This window comes from Acinonyx jubatus, chromosome A3, assembly GCF_027475565.1.
Source record: "Acinonyx jubatus isolate Ajub_Pintada_27869175 chromosome A3, VMU_Ajub_asm_v1.0, whole genome shotgun sequence".
Lineage (NCBI taxonomy): Eukaryota > Metazoa > Chordata > Mammalia > Carnivora > Felidae > Acinonyx > Acinonyx jubatus.
In genome coordinates this window covers 80,675,746-80,697,588 of record NC_069388.1, presented here as the reverse complement: position 1 = coordinate 80,697,588, position 21,843 = coordinate 80,675,746, and the positions used below count along the sequence as shown (strand labels likewise).

At 44.1% G+C, this 21,843-nt stretch overlaps 1 protein-coding gene across 9 annotated transcripts in view; it reads left to right on the top strand.

Annotated features, from left to right (window-relative positions):
- SERTAD2 (SERTA domain containing 2) overlaps positions 1–20,753 on the top strand; it is a 116,704-nt gene extending 95,951 nt beyond the window's left edge. For 7 of the 9 annotated variants that reach the window (XM_027072342.2, XM_027072344.2, XM_027072338.2 and 4 more), the window contains one exon: positions 15,457–20,753. In XM_027072342.2, the coding sequence (XP_026928143.2) occupies positions 15,461–16,423 (963 nt within the window). In that variant the 5' untranslated portion in view covers positions 15,457–15,460 and the 3' untranslated portion in view covers positions 16,424–20,753. Of the gene's footprint in view, positions 1–1,186; positions 2,508–15,456 lie in introns of those variants that run through there. The other 2 variants (XM_053200671.1, XM_027072336.2) reach the window with 2 other exon arrangements.
- The last annotated feature ends 1,090 nt before the right edge of the window (positions 20,754–21,843 follow it).

Genomic DNA, 21,843 nt, shown 5'->3' with positions numbered 1-21,843 from the left:
CTTTGTGGAAAGAAAAAAAAAAAAAAGATGAATGTTAGAAAGTTTTCTTTTAGCTTCATTGATTTACTTAGAGGGGATTATATGCTAATGTAAAGTTATTTATGTTGTTCCTCAAGTTTGGAATCCTTGAAAATAATTTTTACTTTTTTCCTCTCCTCCTAATTGAAACGTACATAACTGTGTTGCTGTCAGATGAGAAATCTTAGGAAATGGATTTGAGAGCCTTTTTTTTTTTCTTTTCTTTTTTGACACTCCGTGTGTTCCTTGCTTTATCACAATGGGTAGGTGAGAGGACTCACATTTTATAATACCAGCCAAGTATACAACAAGATGTCCTAAGGAGCAGTTTTATTGTCAGGCAAGTGTCACAGCTTCTTAGGTAACAGCTGCTCAGGTTTGTTTCCCTTTAAGAACTAAGAGAAGGATATTAATTGAGATTTTGAAATCCTTTAGACTCCTGTTTGCTGAATTGTCCCCCTTGAAAGCCTTTTCAGTGAGAGGGTGAAATGTGAATTTTACCCAGTTGTCATGCACTGAATTATCAATAATGAGCATAGAAAATAATAAAAATCTTGATATTTTAAAACTCACTCAAATTTGTATGGCAACTGATAGCTTTTGGCATCCACTATTTTACATAACACTCTAATGGCAGAATAAAAGTACAACACTACTTGAGAAAGACACATACACAAAACATAAAAAAAAAGGTGTGGAGGAGGTCAAAAATACAGACAAATGCATACAGTGGTCTTTTTGTTTTGTCAAAGTAACATACTACAGATTATCAGTATGAAGTTTTACTACAAGGTTACCCTCCGTCAAAATATTTTACACTTTATTTTTTTTAATGTTTATTTATTTTTGAGAGAGAGTGAGGTGTGTGAATGGGGGAGGGGCAGAGAGAGAGAGAGGGAGACAGAATCTGAAGCAGGTTTCAGGCTCTGAGCTGTCAGCACAAAGCCCCATGTGGGGCTTGAACCCATGAACCGTGAGATCATGACCCGAGCCAAAGTCGGACACTTAACCCACTGAGCTACCCAGGTGCCTCGATATTTTACTTTAATTAACTGAGAAAGGTAAAAGCTACAACAGAAACTTTTTGAGTTTGTTTTTTGCTGTGGTTCCTCATTAACACCTATAGTAAAAGCATGGTGTTTTATTTTATATTTAATTTCTGTCAGAAAAATGAAGACCACTTTGTCAATATTCTATGTGGATTAAATACATGTAGAGAGAAATATGGCATTGAGGAGTGTGAACCTTAGTTCACTTTTAGAATGTTTTAAAACCTTTGTTGCTACAGAAATTTCATATTTACTGTTTAGATCTATCCTATAGGAGATGGTTCTGGTTGCAGTAGTTTCTTGGCAAAGGACAGAAAGAGAAAGAGAGAGGTATCTCTGATTACTGAGTCCAAAGATCACACGTATGCCAAAGGCACCCCAGAGGGCAAGCTTCCAGTTTTAAGTGAAAAATGGCTTCGCAGGAAAGGTAACACCTACCTTCATAGGTCTTTCCATGAATTAATACTGGCCAGCAGAATATGAAAATCTAAGATTTGGCCACTGCATATGCATAAGTCATAATTTTCTACCTGCTGCTACTATGTATTACTTCAACAAATGATAGAAACCCGTAAGCTGGGACTCCTGCTTAAAAAGTATGTGGGTTTTCAACTTAGTTTTAATATTCTTGAAGGAAACAGCTACTAACCAAAGCTGGCGTGTCTTTTAAAACAATTATTGTCTCCAATGGCCAGTGCAATTGGTATGAAAAGCAAACTTCTGCCCTCTGTGCAGATGCTGGGAAACCCTGTGAACAGAACTGTCCCCTGGAGCGCCCATCACTCATTGTGTGGAGCAGTGTCTTTCTCCATGAGCACTGTGTGGCAGTTCATTCTTTGTATGAATCTGTGAATGGCATATGTCAGGCCAATAAGACGACATTCCTATTCTGGGTAATAAATAGATGCCTTGTGGGTTTTTTTTTTTTTCTTTTTTCTTTTTTTTTCTTTTTTCTCAAAGATCATGAGACAAAACATGCTTGGCTGTCTAAAAATTTTCATTGAAATACAAATAAAAATTTCAAAATAAAAACCTCACAGTATCTTTGAAAACGTATGACTTTTAATAGAACAAAACAAATACTTATCATTTAAACTAAGCACTTCATATAGACCATGCAAACTCCCTTTTGGAAATTCTGCTCCCTTTGTGGTCTGATGGCTCCAAAAGCTGGAAAGCCTCATTTGTCTCCTCTCAAGGTCTTCTGTCCCTCATCTGAACTTAATTAGAAATACCTGCCAGGATTCACTGACACAAACAACCACAATTTGATTTATCTATTTTAGAAACCCAGGACCACGTAAGCTGTATGCCATGCCCAGGGCTGCTCTCAGCTCAGACCGGAGTCAGCTCCTGCTGGCCTGTGTGGCCTCTCCTTACACTGGCACGCTGTGTGTGGAGCGCTGGCCCTGGCCATGAGCAGGGATGGCAGGACGAGGGGTGAGTGTGCCCGGCCCGGCACCGCCCGGAGTGGAGTGAGCTATGCGGATGCGTGGGGTGGGGGCTGGAGGGAGGAGAGTGGAGGGCAGGTCTGGAGCCACTGTGCAACTGCTACAGCAGGTCTGACTAGTTTTAGGTGCCCAAAGGCAGCTTTGTTTCTCTAATGACTCCAGGTAGCAGCAAACCTATGTTCTTAAAACGAATTCGTGTCTGAATTACTATCTTTTTGTCTCTCTGCAAAAAGCCTGTAACTTTGCAGAGTTATTAAGTAGTTCCAAGGTTTCCGCTTTAACAATCTTCATAGGCGGTTAACTGAGGAGACGATGCTGAACCAAGCATTTTTGTGCTTCTAGGGGGTTTCACGTAGAATAGTGAAGGGGGAAGGGATTCTGGCTCTAAGGGCATTTTATGTACACACACACACACACACACACACACACTCATGTTTACAGTGGGCTGTGTGAATCTGCTGAACAGAAAGTGAAAAGAACCGCTTGGATATGCCGTGGTTAGACGATTACATTCAAATTACGTTCGGATGGATATGCCACTTGCTGCACATCAACCTTTAGCTCCTTGCTCTCCTCTCCTGGCCGGCTGCTTATCACTCCCTGCCACGCCAGGGCTCCTGGGGCTTCGAGCAGGGCTGCTGGAGTACCCCACCCTGGTGTTTAGAAGTGCTGCCTGAGTTCAGCTCAGGGAATCTGAAAGTCCCAAGGTCATCTCTACACCAGAACAGGTTTGTGTAAAATTCTAGCCACGCTAAGTAAGGAGATAATGAGGCGGCACCTGTTTTAAACCGAGCCTCCCTGAGTGGTTATCCCATTTTTATAATACCTGATACAGACTTGCTTTTCAGATTTCTCTCCTTCTTTGAGGAGGGAATCTCCATGTGCGTGTGTACCTCCGTGCCTTCCCCGCGGTTGGAGAAGCCATCCAGCAGAGGAATTTGAGTTCTGTGGTCTGCAGCTGAACAAGAAATTTTTGTGCTGCCTTTCTGCTTGTCTTGAACCTGGTGGTGGTCCTTTCTGAATAGTTTTTAAAACAGGCTGCTTTCTTCAAAGCATTTTTTACCGAATCCAGGAATGTAAAATAAAGTAGATTTGACCCGATGATGATTGTTAGCTGCCTGATGGTAGCTGGTTTCTAAATTCAAAATGTGGATTCCTCAAGTGGCACCTGCCTTCTTGCTTCTGAAACCCCTGAAGATAGGCAGGAGGACTGGAATGTCAGGGGTCGCAAGTGTAGTAGACTGGAGGCCCGCTCTCCTTAAGGGATCATTGGAGACCATTGAAGTGTTAAGAGGTCAGTTCCTTAGAAAATAAATATTTATCATATTCAGTGTGGTACTTTGATTATTTTTATTGTCTTTGACTAAGTGACTTTGTGTTCCATGGGTCATTAATTATCAATACGTAGAAGTCTTCAGAAAGAAACACATTTCATCTCAAAGTGGCCCCAAAGTATTATTTGTAAAAATGAATGGCTGCCATATTTATAAAGTATCATTCACAGCTCTTGAGTCTAGTTTGTGTCCTCATTTTCTTTCTCTACTTTGTGAATTTCTCAAGTATACTATATAAAGTTTAAATTGTCTTTGTAAGACCTTATCACTAGCCTGCCCAATTCTTAGGAGTGACTAAAACATTCTGAGTATGGATGTGGCTTATATGGGACTGTGATTTACACAGCAAAATAGTTCCCTCCCTTTTACATGTCTCTTAAGTCTATTTCTATTATCCTATACCTTCAGTTTTTATCTTCTTGTGTCATGTTGTAGAGATTTTTTTGAAGGAATCCAGATTTGGACCATACAGTACAAGGTTTAGTTTGATTCAGTAAGTAAATTAAAAAAATAATAATAATAACTAGACTGCATGTGGAAGTTAAAAGATGAAATATGTTCAATATTTGTGAGCAATATTTTATAATCTGTCTTCTTTAAAGTGATCTTTCACAGTAATACAGAATACAGTATAGTATACAGTAAAGTATTCTGAATTTGAACACAAAGAAGATTAAAAACGCCCCATAATGTTTAAGAAACACTTCCATAAAAACGCTTCCTGATGGTGTTACTAGTGGTAACTAGTTGGCTAACAAAACGTGGAAGGCAACCTTTTGTTTTAACTAAAGATGCAGTTTTATTTTGCACAGATTTATTTGAACAAAGTACATTTGCCTGTTTCAGTGTGACTGTTTTATATATCTGATGGCCCTCTTAAAAAAAAAAAAACAAACAGAACAAAAAAACAAAAAGCAAACCTGTCACTTACTTTTGGCAAGGCATTGGTTTCTACCCAAAGCCTTTTATTCCCCCTGACATTGTTTATTAAAGGTCTCTAGTGTGAGGGGGAAAAACAAGGTATCTTTGGGGAAAAGGTGCTATAGGAGGGTTGAAACCAGAATCCCATCTAAGCAATTATAAATACAGGAGAAAAAAATATTTTCATTATGTACGGGAATGGGGGTGGGGCAAGGCTGGCTAGACTTTACAGGCACATTATCTTAAGAGAAGGAAAGAAATTCAAATCTAACAATTTTTTTTCCTTAATTGATTATGAATCTTTAGATTCAGCATGCTAAAGATGATCCTGACACCAAATAAGCGTGAATTACTACCATCAGAATTTAAATGATTATAATAAATTATTATAAAAAATAATGTTTGTATTTACAAAGTTTCAAATGGAAAGTTTGGTGATAGTAGTTAATTTCTTATGAACATTATTATGGAACATACATCATCATAGAACATCAACTTGTAATTGAGTAGAAAAATAGTTCATCAAGTAGTTACACAGTAACTGGTTTCGTTATCTCTCTAAGGTTAACTCTGTTACATTTTATAGTTAAATGACTCCTCCCCAATATCCCTTTTTTTTTTTTTAATTTTTTAACGTTTATTTATTTTTGAGACAGAGGAGACAGAGTATGAATGGGGGAGGGTCAGAGAGAGAGGGAGACACAGAATCAGAAGCAGGCTCCAGGCTCTGAGCCATCATCAGCCCAGAGCCCAACGCGGGGCTCGAACTCATGGACCGTGAGATCGTGACCTGAGCTGAAGTCGGACGCTTAACCGACTGAGCCACCCAGGCGCCCCCCCAATATCCCTTTTGAAGTTTTCCCAAATAACTGCCCGAAGCCATATCTGTTCAGTATGGAAGTAATTTCCAGTTCTTAAGAAGCAATAAGATTATTGAAGGCTTTTCAATACTAGTAAAATTCTTAATGCTACCATTGAGACTAACTCGTGTGGTTGGGAGTCCACTGTGGTTAGGACCTCCACTGGAAAATTTGAACCGTTGGCTTCTCCAAGTTCTCATCTTATACTTGGGTTTGTATGTTTGTTGTTGTTGTGTGTGTTCTCACTTCAGAAATCCTCCAGGGATTTTAACCATGGTTTTTGAAACATCAGTGTCACATACACAGGCAACAGCCTTTTTCTACATATAGTTTATTATTCAGTCTGAACCATAGCATAATGTAATTTAGTTTGGCCTTGGCAAGCCTCTTGGCTCGCTTAACAGTGTCCTGTGTAGACTGCAATTTGGGAACAATCTCTGAAATGTGTATACTTTGAGAAGTCTATAGGTAGAATTGCAGTGAATAATCAGAATTCAGGCGTGCCTTGTTGCTCTCCTGCACCCCCTTGTGGCTGAATGTGATGTGCTGTCTTTCAGAGTTTGAAAGGAGTTGACCTGTACTGGGCTGGCGTACTTAGTTTACACGGAGCATTAATAGCCGCCTTCTGTGTAAACTAACCTCTCAAGTTAATAGAATAGTTCTCGCTGAGGGTGTAAATAATTTATTGTGCTTATTTGATTTTTTTAGTTTGTAGAATTTGAAACATACGTATTGACATGTTGTGTGTGTGTGTGTTTAACTTTTTATTACGGAAAATTCCAAACACGCAAAAGTAAGAGTGTCATGCATCCCCTTGTACATATTACCCAGTTTCAATAGTTGTCAACATTTCGTCAATTTTGTTTCAGCTCTGTGTCCAGGTTTTCTCTCGAGGATTTTGAAGCAAATATTGAGTATGTTGTTGTTAAACTTAAGTTCAGAAACTGTATATTTCTGCTCAGTCTTTTACTTCAAGGGTGGGGTGCTTTTGGCCAGAATCCTTCGGTAAAATAAAATAACTGCTAGCATTTCCACTGTCTTTGGAAGAAGGTGACTGATGTCCCTAGCTTCATAAGATTTAGCTTTAAAACCTAAAATTCCCAGCTGGTGGAGGAACCAATAAGACAGGATATTAGAAACATTTTATACCACTTAACAGTAACATTCGAAAAAGCCTATTTTTCTTTCCAGATGTTTATTAACAAGGCCATACTATATTCCAAAGAAATATTTACTTGAAACATTCTCTCCCAGAATTTGAGTCTGTTTTGCTTACTACCTGCAGTTAGTTGTCAACATTTAAATTTTGCCTTTTCTTTTTCCAAGAGAAAAGATTATATTTGACAAACCGACAGTGTCTGAAGCAGTCTTCAATTTAATAGAAGTAGGCAAAAATCACGAGAGAGGCGGCTAGAGTTTCTTAAATGTGGACATTAGAAGACATTCCCAAACAGTCCAAGTTTTTTGGGTTTGTTTTGTTTTGTTACTTTAGTTAGGGGTTGACTTCCTGGCCGAATTTCGGTTTTGTCTCCAGGCTTTAAGGCTGTGTCAAGAAAGCAGAGAGGACTGTTCCCCGGGTCTCCGTGGAAATGCAGTGTCTGACGCCTAGCAAACAGCCGGTGCAGAGCCCTGCGGCCCGGAGCCCCCTGCGCAGCGGGCCGAGCCGGGAGGCGGCGCCGCGGCAAACAGTGGTGTCGGGTTACAGCTTCAGAATAGCGCCCGAGCGCGCCGAACTGGCTTCCTCCAGTGACTGGCTTCATAATTACATTGCTGATTTGTTAGGGAAGGCTTTGTCTTACTTACCAATTAGCATGGATGTTACTGCGGGGACCTCGTCCTGGATGAGCTTCGGTTGTTTTTTTTGTTTTGTTGCGAAAAAAGCTTTCCCGGTGCAGGCAGCTTTAGGGCTTGTGTTAGTAACACTCTCCCCTGTCTTCGGGGAGTCCTTACCCTGCCTGTAAATAAGCAGGGAGGCTTTCTCCCCGTTGGAATTTTGCCCCTGTGTTTCCGCCATTCCCCGAGGCCAGAGGCAGTCAGTCACTTTGGGGTCTGAAAGGCGGCCTTGGGGAGGGCGGTTTCCACCCCCCACTTTCTGCACCCTCCTGGAGGCTCAGCGGATCTCCCCACCCCCACCCCCATGCTAGGGGATCCGTGGTCACTGCGAGGAGGAGCGTGTGGCGTGGCACAGCTGCGGGTAGGGAGCCCTTGGAGGACTGGGCCTGTTTCTGTGAGCTGTTTCGCCAGCACCGCCACCTACTATGTCCATTTTAGGGTGGCCTTTGTGTTTTCCGGGTGTGTTTTGTTGTTAACTTGCGCCAGGGAGGGTGTTAAAAGCGCCGACGTTATCAAATTTCTGAGTCCCGTGTGTTTTTTAAGGTGTAATATTTTAACAGTGTAGCAAGTTGTCTAAGCAAATGTGGCTTCCCCCCACTGAAGTTGGATCAGGCTTTTCCTTCCTGCCTGGGAGTTGCTGTGTGACATTCTTGACAGTGGAAGCACCATTTCTCAGAGTTCTGCCCTGGGGCTGGTGGGAGGAGTCCTTTCTTAGGACCAGAGGCTCTCCGTTTGGACCGCCTCAAAAACAGGATCCATAATGCACCTTAAGGCAGGTAGACTCGAGAAGGGAAGTGAGACCATCCCGTGTTGCAGAGGCTGTCTCAGAACCATTTCTCCGGCCGGCCTCTCTCTGGGTCTTGGAAGTCTCACACACACACACAATTTTGCCAGGGGCCCTTGCTGCTACCCCCATAAGAAACTGGAAGAATGTGTGTGTTTCCACTTAAAGGGCTGTGGGTTTTGGTGGCACAGGATGTCCTATGAGGAAATCACCCCTGCTAGGCTCTTTGAAGACACTTGTCACACATCTTCTCTTAGCTTTTTTTTTTTTTTCTCTTCAAGGGAGGTTGATCCATGAGGACAAACCATTGCTCTGAATTGTTGGCATCACTGTAAATGTTTTTTCACTTTTAGGAGTTTTAGTGTCAGCACTGGTACTTCTGTACCCTTCAGCGACCAGCAGTCACATAGGAAGATGTAGTTGCAGAGATTAGGGAGATGGCTTCCTAAAGCTCCCCTTTGAATTGGGAGCCTTTTCCTTGAGAGCTACTAACGAGTATTTTTTAAAAATATTTTTATTATGGGGTGCCTGGATGGCATAGTTAAGCATCCGACTTCGCTCAGGTCATGATCTCACAGTCCGTGAGTTCGAGCCCCGCATCAGGCTCCGTGCTGACAACTCAGAGCCTGGAGGCTGCTTTGGATTCTGTGTCTCCCTCTCTCTCTGCCCCTCCCCTGCTTGCTCGCTCTCTCTCTCTCTCTCTCAAAAATAAATAAACATTAAAAAAATAAAAAATAAATTTAAATATATTTTTAGTAAAGTCTAGCATGCATACAGAAACATGCATAGATCCTAAGTGTGCAGGCCAGTGACCAGACTCCCCAGAAGCCATGACCCACTAAGGAACTACCCTTTCCTGACCGCAGATACCACAGCTTAGTTCTGCCTTGTTACTTGCCTTTTAAAACAATGTGTCACTTAATGGTGAGGCCTGCTACGCTCCTGAATGGGATAACACTGGACTTCTAGTTTTTATTTACTAGTACAAAAGGAAATCAGAACAGGCTCTTAAAAATGGACACAGTGTATGACCTAGTTGGGCGTGGAGGTATTTTTGAGTAATGATTTTCATCCTTTTTTCACCAGTAGGTAGTCAGAAAGGCAGCCCCCATGGTGGGCTGAGGAGGCTTCCCATTCAGGCCCCCAGGGGCCCCAGCAGGGATGCTACCCACAGGGGCATCACTGCCCTCGGTGGGCCTGTCTGTGGGAGGCCACGGAGGGCTCTGGAGACCCTGCAGGTTAAAGTAACGGGGGGGGGGGGGGGGGGGGGGGGGGGGGACGACAGAAGTGGTAGTTTGCAAAAGTAGACTTAATATTCTTAATTTATTCTTAATTCTTCTTAATATTCTTAATTTAAATAGAACATTTATTTTTGACAGTTCAAATAGCATTAAAGGAGAGTGTTCATTTGTTCATTTTAAAGACATCGCTTTTAAAAAGTTGAAAAACATTGAGTAAAGAGAACTTTCTGATTGTTTTTTAAGCTTACATTTTGTTTCCTTAATGCCTTAAAAATATAAAAACTATGAAATGTTAGGCTTTTAACACATAGGTACTATTTCAGTTCCTTCTTTGGATACTGGGCTTAAGGCCTCACTGCCATGCACTCTAAGATCAGGCAAGAAGAATCTGGGTCCTGCTAGCCAGTGGGATGTGATATATCAGTCTGAGAAGCTGGGCTTTATCATTAAAATTGAATCGAAGACACCTTAATTCTGCATATAGTCTGTTTTTTTTTTTTTTTTTAATGTCAGTTGTCAGTTGCCATCGCCAAAACGCTGTTCATTTCCTTTTTTCCTTACTTGCTTAGACACAAATAGGGAAGACCTTTAGACTCCCTATTGGGAGTAAAATTGGATAAAAATATCCACAGGCTTACACATGAAATGGCTGGATGGGGAAAAGAGGAAGTTAGGGTCCCCAGACCAGCATAACCTGGAAACCCGGAAATGCAGATTCCCCGGCTCCACACTAGACCTGCTGAATGAGAATCCTGGGGGTAGGGCATCAGCGTTCTGTGTTAACAAGCCCTCCAGGTGAGTGGGATACTCGCCCAAGTTGGAGAAGTGTGACGGGCATTCACTAGACGGCTTTCTGAGCTAAGCCTTCCCTGCCCACCCCATGTGTCTCAGTCCCACCAAGTTTCCTGACCCACATCCCGCCCTGTACAGCTCTCACCTCTGAGGTCTGTTCACTTCTCCTCTTTCTCAGATCCTCCCTCTCAGGGACAAAGACACACACATCACCGTCTTACAGTTTCCTGGCTGTCCCGCAGTCTTTTCTCATTCATTGCATTTACTGTTCATTCAGTCAGCAACTGTTTGTGGGGCATCTTGTGTGTGGCGAGGACTGCCCTGTCCTGGGGATACAGAGGTGAATGAAACACCGTCTATGCCCTCATGGGGCTTATTGTCTGGAGTAGGAAATAGGCATTAAGAGACCATCCCATCTTAATACAAATCTCAAACCCTGTCTCCAGAAGTCTTCCCTAATTACTCCAGCTTATAATAACCTCTCTGATGCGTTGCTATGGGAGTCACTCAGAATCTGAAATTGCACACCCCCAGGTAGTCAGGTAATATCAGCCCCTGTGTTTCTGGTCCTATGGAATGTCCTAGTGACCCCGTGTTACTTTTGATCATCTGCCCAAGCAGATTGTAGCTTTTGAGGGCAGGGTCCCTTCTGATGAAAGCCGTGCCACTGAGAGCCAAGTTGGGTCCAGAGAGTTGTATTCAGTATTAAATTTCTTGGGAAACTCCGGAAGAGAGGTTTTCATTTATATTGCTACCCATGAGTTTTGTTCTTTATTTTTAAAACTTAATTTGCTGTAGTTAACACTTGTTAAAGTTTATGTTAAGAAAAATGAGGATGCTAGGAGTTTGTTTCTAGCAAGTTTATTGGGAAGGGGGTGTTTTATCGGGAACCTTGTATCAGAAACCACCGAATATGCAAGAGAAGAGAAGAGTGGGTATGGTTGGCTTTAGGCTCCTTGGAGGGGCAGAAAAGGGAGGAAACAACCACCTCCCTCCTGCATCCGGGGATCTCTAACCAGCCCTGAGGTTCAGGGTCCCTTTTTGGATCTTTGGCTGCAAAACTGGGTAAAAGACATGTGTGTTGGGCTTAAGTCTTCACAAGCCAAGGGAGGAGACAAAGAGGGGTGTCAGGTCTCTGGATGACCTAGAAGCCACACTTGTCACAAGCCCCTCCTTTCTGTCCCGGTGTAGGTGTCCCTGTTCCACAGCCGGGGCCTTTCAGGCAGGAACAGCAGAACACCCCCTTCTCAAGTGTTACCTTGAAGCCCTTAATGAGCCCCAGCTACTGCTTGGTCTTCAAGCTGCAGCCCAGTGAGGCCTTTTAAAAGGTCACGTGCTTTGCCAATAGCGTGCTTAAAGAGCTATTGTTGTTTTCTTAGCGAGCCTGGGGAGCGAGGCTTCTCAGGAGCTGCTGACCCTGGCTTTGGCCAGCCTGAGCCCCAGGCCCAGAGACACCATTTGGCTTTTTGCCCTCAGGTTCTTGAGTGGCTTGTCTTTCCTTCTTTGAACTGTGCCCTGCTCCCGGAGGTGGTCGTTAACACCGCACTGAGAGTGAGAGTTCTCAAAACCTCCCTCCTGTAGGAGTTGGAGGCCTCTTCTGAACGTGGTCAGTGGGAGGACTTGACTCAAACAATGTGTTAAGCAAACTCTGCAGAAACTTTAGCTCTTAAAAATAAAAAAATTAAAAACATGGTTTTAAGAGTTAAAGTTTCTAAGTGAAGATGCGGACCCCATTCTATTATGTTGCGTTTTATCCTTTCTAGCAAGATTTAGATAGAATCAGGATTACAGATGGGGATTGTGTGTGTTTTGCAATCTCACTTGGGTGTGTGCAGCCAGTTTTGCCTCATAAAATGCTATAGAGAAATGAAGGCAAACCTGCTTTGAGACATACTGTATCATGGGTTATTTACACATCTGAAAAGCATCCAAGCTTCCATTTGTCTATCCTGCCCACAAATTTTGCTTACAAGGGTCCTCCTCCTTCCCCTTCCAGCATTACAACGTCTTATCAGGCTGCCCCTGAAGCATTAGGATTATCACACAGCTATGACCAGCTGGCTCATTCTAATTGGAAGTTAAGTGCTTCTCACATTGAAATCTCTTTGAAAACATCTCCACCGATCTCCTTCAGCTGTGGGAATTCTTCTAAATGCCTGTGGTGCTGCATGCTTGGTAAACATTCGAGTTTCACAGATCCAGTGTTTTATTTCTAGAGAAATAATCCTTATTGAGAAAGTTATTGAAAACGTCCTATTGTTAACCTGGCAACAACTCTTTAAAAAGACAGTCCTATAATGATGACTAAAAGAAAAGGATGTCTTACCTGTTACCTCTCCCCCAGAAAATTCCAAGTGGCAGTGAGGTTACTAATTTTTTTTCTAGTTATTTATTTGGTTTACATTTTTGGGACAGTGCTTCTCAAACTTTTTGTGATGAAGGACCATCTTGCTTGTTCTTTCCTTTACTCTAGTAAAACATAAAAATACTTACTAGAGAAATGGAATAAAAGTACTGAGCCTGGGCGGCTCACTCAGGTGTCTGACTCTTGATTTCAGCTCAGGTCATCATCTCATGATTGTGAGATCAAACCTCACAACGGGCTCTGTGCTGCATGTAGAGTCTGCTTAAGATTCTCTCTTTCCCTCTCTCTTTCTGCCCTTCTGCCGCTCTCCCCCACTCAAGCTTGCTCTCTCTCTCTCTCAAAAAAAAAAAAATATATACAAAAACAAAGCAGAAGCCTCATTTTAGAAATTAGATTTACAGACATACAGTTACTCTGTAAATTTGCTGTAAACGTTTCTAAATAATACAGTATCTCTGTTTAACTCATCATGGGCCAGTAACAGTTCATAGACCGGCACGTTCTACAGACCACACTTTGAGAAACACACATTTAGAGTGTATTTGTATGAATTTGTGTATTCTCTCACAGATTCACATGTATTGGGTGAGATTACATTATAACCTACAACATAGACCATCTAACAGCTTTATATGAGAATTAAATGCACTCAGTGAGCTCTTTGGCAAAAATGGAATTTTTCTAGAAATGAATATTTAAATGCTTAAATTTTAAGGAGATACAATAGTGTAACTGTCGCAAAACACAGCCATCCAGTAACACTTCTAAGGCCTAAAGGGGAAAGTGTCCTGTAATGTGAAGTGAAATCACCTCTCTGATGCACACTCACATTTAATAGTAGCACAGGTACTTTAGATAGGAAATGTTCTATGCAAAGTATATATACAAATGAGACTTTTTAGTACTGAACAGTAGGAAAGGTTTTTGTCATGGGGAGTATTAGATACAGAAGTCACATCTGCCTTCCCTCAGAGAACATTGTGGGCTGGTCTTTGGTCCTTGTGATTGACATCCATTTTCTTCATGTTTATGAAGGAAGGCGTTTCATATAAGTAACTGTATATTCTTTATGAACATGAACAAGTTCTCAGGCTGATTCTGACATTGACGGGTCGTGGCCATCTTTCTCTCCCAGAGACCGAGGCATGTGAAGGCAGTCACTCCCAGTGGAACTTGTGTACCAGGCTCTGTGACCCCCTGCATGTTGTTTGTCCATCTTGGCGGGGGGGAGGGGGCAGCGTGGCCTTCCTTAACAAAGTGTTGCAAGGAAGATCTGTGCAGTTTTGTTATGGTTAGCCTTATTCCCTTAGGATGAGACTCAATTCAAAATGATAATGAGGTGTATGAGATGATACTCAGCCCCTTGAAGACCAGGCTTTATTCATCTGTGGGACTCCCAGATGGGACTCTTGGGCAGAGTGCCCAAGACAGCATAGATGCAGAACGAGTAAATCTAAAGGACTGAATGAGGCTCCATCAAAATCCACTGAAGCAATCCAGTAAAAGGCAGGTCACTTTTAGAAGAAAACATTGGCGAAGTACAAAGTGCTTGTATGTGAAGATATCAAAGAGTGAGTGGCACAGACGAGAGGATTAACACTCGCCTGTGGGTAGGTGCTGTAGAGAGGGTGAGCGAGCAAGCAAGCACCGGCCTGACTTAGTTGGAACCGCGTCTTCTGGTCTGGATGGCACGAGAACAACTTTCTTGATTAAATGGTTCGAACGTGAGGTCTGTGAGGCAAAGGCCAGGGGACTTGGAATCGTTCTATTTAGATGGCAGAAGTTCCGAAAGGAAGGACCCCTCTCCAGTAGACGCAGCTAGCTGAGGGGGGTCTTCACTAAGGCAGGGGCAGGCGAGGAGCCGGCCTAGGCTGTGAGCCTCAGGTGAGGCGGGGCAGCAGTTCAGAGCCAAACCATTCCCAGATGCTCAAGGTCTGAGATGTCAGGTGGTTGGGGTTTTTTGAAATACGTACGTATCTCTGGAATCACAGTAGGTATTTTGTTATGAAGTGTCTCACGTCCTCAAACAGCAATGCTTATAATCAGAACAAAGTACTTTTAAACTCGTCCCAGTTGCATTCAGACGTAACTGTATGCAATCAAAGTGAGCCAAGGAACTTGGACTGGGAAAACCGCATTCCTCCACTTTATTCTAGGCTGAAAAGCAGTGGAGGCTCCATCGCTGTGGTCGTTTAACACAGGCCAAGTGCTTCACCACCTGTCACCAAACAGGCAGAGAGTCTCTATGCGTAATGAGGAAGGAAAAGGCATTTTGAAAGCACACAAGGTTCTACCAAAATTGTACATCCCTCCCCCCCCCCGCCGCCCCCCTTTTCCAGCTTGGTTCTTTTAATCGTTCAAGATGTGTTCGAGATGTAATCTGTGACACCTTTATCTGTTAGGTCCTAGCATTGTAAGTGTTTTCTTGGGCTTTAAAAATAAATCTGTTTAGGGGAGGGAAATTGAACCTGCATGGTAATGTTAGGCAAGCGAACGCAAGCGCACGAGTGGAGAAAGTCAACATCATGGTTTCCATGGTAACGTTTAACTTGTCTGTGTCGTACACATTTCTCAAGAAATACATTCACCAGACTACCTAGTGATAAAAATTGCTCCACCAGCATACAAAGGTAGATTTCCCAATACTCTCGTATTCCGAAAGATCTTCTCCCCAGTTAATCCGACTCTTCTACGTAACCTTGGGCAAGGAACCGGAGTCCCAGGCCCGACCTCCGAATCAGCATCTTTTTCAGGGTCGAAGTTAGTTTTCCTGTCATTGATTCCATTTCCTTCCTTTCTCCTTCGCAGATATATGTTGGGTAAAGGAGAAAAACGGAAGTTTGACGAGCATGAAGATGGGCTGGAAGGCAAAATCCTGTCTCCCTCCGATGGGCCATCCAAGGTGTCTTACACTTTACAGCGCCAGACTATCTTCAACATTTCCCTTATGAAACTCTATAACCACAGGCCCCTCACCGAGCCCAGCTTGCAAAAGACCGTTCTGATCAACAACATGTTGCGGCGGATCCAGGAGGAGCTCAAACAGGAAGGCAGCCTGAGGCCGGTGTTCGCCTCCGCCGCCGCCGCCGCCGCCGCCGCCGCCGCCGCCACCGCCTCTCCCCCGCCCGACTCGCTGAGCGACAGCTACCGGGAGGCGGCGCCGCCCGCCCTCAGCGCCCCCGCGCCCCTGCCCGCGCACGCCTGCGACCTCGGGAGCACTACGCCGCTGGACGCCTGCCTCACGCCCGCCTCGCTGCTCGAGGACGACGCCGACGACACGTTTTGCACTTCCCCGGCCGCGCCGCCCGCGGCTGCCGCCAGACTGTCGGCCCCAGCGCCCCCGCCGGAGAAGGACAGCTTCTCCTCCGCCCTGGACGAGATCGAGGAGCTCTGTCCCACGTCTACCTCCCCCGGGGCCGCAGCCGCAGCGCCCGACAGCTCCCGAGGGGGCTCCGGCGCGCCGGGCGGCCCGAAACCCGAAGACCCGAAGCTGATGGACTCTCTGCCCGGGAACTTCGAAATCACGACGTCCACGGGGTTTCTGACAGACTTGACCCTGGACGACATCCTGTTTGCCGACATCGACACGTCCATGTACGACTTCGACCCCTGCACGTCTGCCTCGGGGCCGGCCTCGAAGATGGCCCCGGTGTCGGCCGACGACCTCCTCAAGACTCTGGCCCCTTACAGCAGTCAGCCGGTCGCCCCGAGTCAGCCTTTCAAAATGGACCTCACGGAGCTGGACCACATCATGGAGGTGCTGGTCGGGTCCTAAGAGCCCTGGCCCGGCGCCCGCGCCGCCCAGACCCTGCGAGTGTCCCTGCACCCCACAGCTCTCCGCACTGTGCATGCACCCTTGCTTGCCTTTTTCAGAGGAAAAGATCGTTTTACAAAAGGATCACACTAGTTTTTGCTTTGAGCAGAGTTGGAGTGCCTTCATCCACGTCTGACCACTTTTAATATGCTTTTTTTTTTTGAGTGGTCCTCGGAGACCTACTGCCCTGGAATAGGAAAGAATGCTTTTGAAGACAATGTGGCTATGCTGAATGACAGAAATAAACAGTTCAAGTGAAGCACAAGGAATAAGTTGGAAAAGCTGTAAATTGCATGTGCATATTTGTCTATTTTTTCTATAAGTTTTATTGCAAGAGGTAAAAAGAGAAAATATATATATATATATTATTTAGATAATCTCAGTACCTTTTCTGGCATTTTCGCCCTGTATAGGTTGACTTGGCAATTCAGCCTTTTTAGAGGCATTAACTACTCCTCCTAAGTGTTGCATTTACATGGCTGTTTAGAAACTGCTGCCCAAATTTATTTTATATTTTTGTACAGATTCTGCAGTTTATGATATTGTTTTTCTAAAAACAAATGCTGTTTATACATATGAGATAGCTATTTTGATAGGATTTGCTCACATAGTTCCTGCAAACTTCAGATGTACAAGTTGCACTTGTACTTTTATAGAGTTGTAATGTTTTATATGTGTTTGGTGCAAAGAGAAAATTGGGTCAAATTAATCCGCAGTTGATGTCCCCAAATGCAAACACACACACACACACACACACACACACACACACACACACACTGCTTTCAGAAAGGGCCAGGCAATATCACACCCAAATTTCACAGGCACCAACCCCCTGGCATGAACACCCGCCAGCACTGTGACTTCCAAAGCCAGAGCCGCGTCTGCTCATCAAACTTGCATTAAGCAGTTGGCGGGAGATGGCCACGGAGCTGGGGGGTTGAAGTGATGGTTCTCTTTAGCTCCCTCTCTTGAGGGGAAGCCTACTGAATACTCACTGTATTTATGCCAAGTTTGTGCTTTTAATTGTTTTTATTTTTTTAAACAAAACCCCAGATCTTTCCCTTTTGGCGTAATTTTTACGATGACCTGAAATTTTACATGAGAACAAAATTTTCTGAAAATTAACCAACCTCTTTGTGGAACGAAACCCTATTGCAGATGCTTAGGGCTTGTAAGGAAGAAACTACCCCCAGAAGGCATCCACCGTGTTGCTCAGTTGTCTTTTCCAGCTTCCCTTCCCTAGAGCTTTTGTTCCCTCTGTTGCTAAGTGCTGAAAATGTCATCTTCATGATCACCACAGCGAGCTCCGCTCACCTCTGCCCAGCCTGGGGATGCTGTCTTGTAACAGCCGTGGCTCTAGAACCTGGAGTTGGTACCATTATGTCACAGCTTTCAATCTGGTTGCCTCCTTGAATCAACTGCTTTAACTACACTTTTACAAGGCTGTTTTACCCAAATAACACAGACAGGACTTTCTATGCATGTTTCTCCTCCTTCCCCTTGCCTCCTTGCCACCCCCTCCCCCGCCCCCACCCAGAACACTTGAGAAGTCGCTCTTTATTCCTAGTGGTGTACATTTAATTTTAAAACACTTGCAGTGTATCATGCTTGTTGCCGAAATTGTTGATGGCCTTTTCGTTTCAGTTTTTTTCTTTCTTCCAATGGTACTTTAGCTGGTTACAACCTATATTGTTGAAATGCAGATGGCTTCTTTAGGAATAACTTTTATATTTATTTAAGAATTTTTAAATTATGGGATTTGTGTTGTTGTTGTTGTCTTTGTTGTTGGTCATTTGTCAATATTCAGTCACCAGTTCTGCTCACTTCTTGCCATGGATAAAAATTGAGTCCTTCTGGCCAATTAAAAAAAGACAGCTTTATAAAATGGCACTTTAAACAAGCCATAGATAGTTTTATTTTTATAATGCACATGGCAAAGCAAACACATTTGTGATGAAGGAACTGCTCGTCTAAGCAAACGATTTCTGTATGATATGATTAAACTTTTCTGTATTCGAATTTACTTTTCCCCCACTTGAATGTGTTTTTAAAGGCTAATTGTCAACTCAGTAGAGCAGTGAGAAACAGATCAAATTGCACTTGTTCTCCTATGAGCAACCTCTGCCTGGACACCTCTTACTGCTGCAGACGCGTCATCTCCTTTGATAGGACCGGGGACCATAGAGTTAAGGTGAGGGTTGTTGTAGACGCTTCCGGTGTCACTGTGCCTGTCCATTTTAAGAGCTTCCTTTTCCTGTGGAGAACAAGTCAGCCCAGACGCCATGCTTTCGATAACGGGAGGACCCGGCGGGCTCGCCACATGCCGCACACATACGCACACGTATACAGACACAATAGTGTTGATTATTCTGAACAATAACAGGGGAAGGCGGTTGATTTGCCATTGTTAAAAACTGATTTACAGTAACTTACAACAACTGTACTTTGGTTGGATTAGCAAATCGTGTGTTTAAACAAATCCCATATGTTGGGCAACAGTTCAAATAAGCACAGCAAAGTGTTGCCCAAACATGGTTCTCTGACTCTCTCATATTTGTAAGGCTGGGCTTCAAAACCAAAACAGAAAACCCCCAACAACAGCGGGCAAATGCTTTTTAACTCTGGACACCCTTGCCACAAAGGCTTGACATTGGAGGTCTGCTGAGGAAGACATGGGAAATCGGTGGCCCGTCTCTAAAAGAACAAAACCATCGAGTGTTCAAGTTATCTTAGTCTTATTTTCACAAGGCGGTGTCCCAGCGGGGAAGCACACGGGCCTGGGTGTGATCTCCAAGTCCCCGTCTTGAGTGTGGGATGTGCTTCCAGATGCCATGGGGCAGCAGCGCCTTCCCCCTTTCTAAAGGACATCGCGTGGCATTCAGAGTCAGGCAGGCGGTTGGAGGTGCTTTTATGGGAAAGACGTGCCGGGTGGGGCTGGGAGAGGAAAATTATTGACAGTGATGTGCAATGAAGTGACAAGATGAGAGCAGAATAATAAGAGCTTTGAATTTGAAGTGATTTTTTTTCATAAGTTATTTATTCCTTTTTTTTTTTCCATGTAAATATATTTATTTTACTGTGGAGCTCTAACAACATCTGGATCGTAACATGTGCAGAATGTATGGTAGGAATGTGTTCTCTTGTAGGAATGTCAATCTGTATTCAGAGGGGGTCCGAGCCAGACCCCTGGGTCTTCTCATCGTGTATGCTCAGCCCACATTCAGTTTTCTCCTCTTCTCTCATCTAGGTCTATTTGAAATATGCAAAAGGTATGGATGAGGAATGTTTCAATACCTCCAAATTTTTAAGAAAATCAAGCATCAAAGGGTTGATATTTTTAAAACTTTTTTTAGTAACACTTTCTCTTCCTGACAGAAGGGGCAATCACACCGACACCCTCGTTCACACCAAAGGGTGGGAACTGGCCAGAGCCTCCACTGCACCTCGAGTGTCTTTATCAATTGAGCTTTTATTGCCATATCCCCGTGGAATATCCCAGCTGCCCTGAGGTCAATCAAGGAAAGTTTCTTGAATACATAAGCTCCAAAGAGCCAAAGTATCATCTTACAGATCGTTTTTAAAGCTTAAATTTATCAACCACCTTTGTGGTAAACAATGAATTATGAATACTGCAGGGCAGCCTTCTTAAATGACAGATGTAAAAAAAAAAAAAAAAAAAAAAGACTCTACTTTGTGCAGCGATTGTTACCCGCTCTATGAATTGTCTCAGTTTCAAAACCTTGCTGTTACAAATTGGACCTTTCTCCATTTTCTGAGAATATTGAAAAGAGCATATTTAACTTGTTCTGGCTGCAAATGGTTAACTTCCTGCGACTGCCGAAGGCAGCGAGGTGTGTGCGTCCTGCTTGTGTACAATTGTTCTCAGTGCTTCTTAAGGGTGAGTCTGGTTCTTGAAAATTAGCCAGGATCAAATGCTATTGCAGACAAAGCCAATAAAAATGTTGGATGTCTTTTGGGGATACCAAGTTTGGAAGAGAAGTGCAGTCCATACAAGCAAACAAGCTTTTGGAAAAGATGTACATAGTGACATGTTTGGTGCATGGTTTTTGCGGAAGGCTTTTGTCAAAAAGGAGGTGTAACCTTTCCCCCACAGACCTGAGAGCTGTGCCTTTTCTATGCAATATTACAGACGTTACATCGGAACCCAGATAGCTGTATTCACGTGTAGGTTTGGGCTGTAATCTAAACAATTGGACAGATTAAATGTACATGGAAATGAGCAGTCTTACTTTTGTAGTTTTATATTATACAATAAACAGTTAAAAGAGGAGAGAGGCGTGTTCGCAGTTTCCTTCTGACTGGAGCGCAACCAGCTCGTTGGTTCGTCACAATTTGCTTGTGTTGAGGAACAGCCCCCCCTCGGCCTGTGCCAGAGTTGGGGCCGTTGACTTTCTCACACCTTCTCAGCCCCAGGAGCACATTTCCCTCCTGGTTCTCCGCCCGCCCCCCCCCCCCCCCCCCCCCCCCCCCGCCGCCTCTTGGGCTCTTCTCGACCTCCCTATTCTCCCTTCTCTCCCCCAGCTGTCTCTCTCCCAGGGGGACCTAATCCGCTCATGACTCTGAAAACTCGTTTCCAGCTCCTGCCTCTCTCCCGAGCTCTGGAGTTAAGTATCTGCCAACCTTTGCCATCTCACACTCACCGTGTTTCCCCACGGGGGGCTGATCCTTTCCCTTCGGGCCTCTCTCCAGTGCCAGCCACTCTGTTCCCCGATGTCCGAGCTCTCCTGCCTCCTGCTCTCCATCCCTACCACAGTTTCCCCAAACCCTGGCCCTCTCCCCTCCCTGCCTGCAGCCGTTTCCTATCTAGCTTCCTACCTACTGTAACCACCACAGTGGTTTCTCTAACACCCTTGCTGCTACAGTTGACGTTACAAAGCACCAGTGGTTCGTGAATGTGTTCCACGTCCTCCAGCGGTGCCCCTTCCTCCCATCCCCAGTTTACACAATCTGGCCTTCCCTCATCTTCCAGAGGCTCATGGAGAAGATCCTGTGCCAGCTCCTTGGGCCATCTGTGATGGGAGTCATGGGGTCCAGCCTTGCCTGGCCTAGGCAATTCTGGGTCACCATACCAGCTGGTGAGCAAATGGAGCTAGATACGAGGGGCCTGTATAATGAGGGTTCCATTCAACCAGCAGTGGAATATTTGGGGGGGAGGGTTGGTGTTGGGGAGTTGATATAGGTCGAATTGTGTGCTCCAAAAAATGTGTGGGAAGTCCTAACCCCCCAGTACCTCAGAGTGTGACCTTAATTCGGAAATAGGGTCTTCAACAGAAATAATCAAATTAAAATGAGGCTATTAGGGTGGGCCCTAATCCAATTTGACTAGTGGCCTTATTAGAAAAAGGGGGAGATCTTGACAC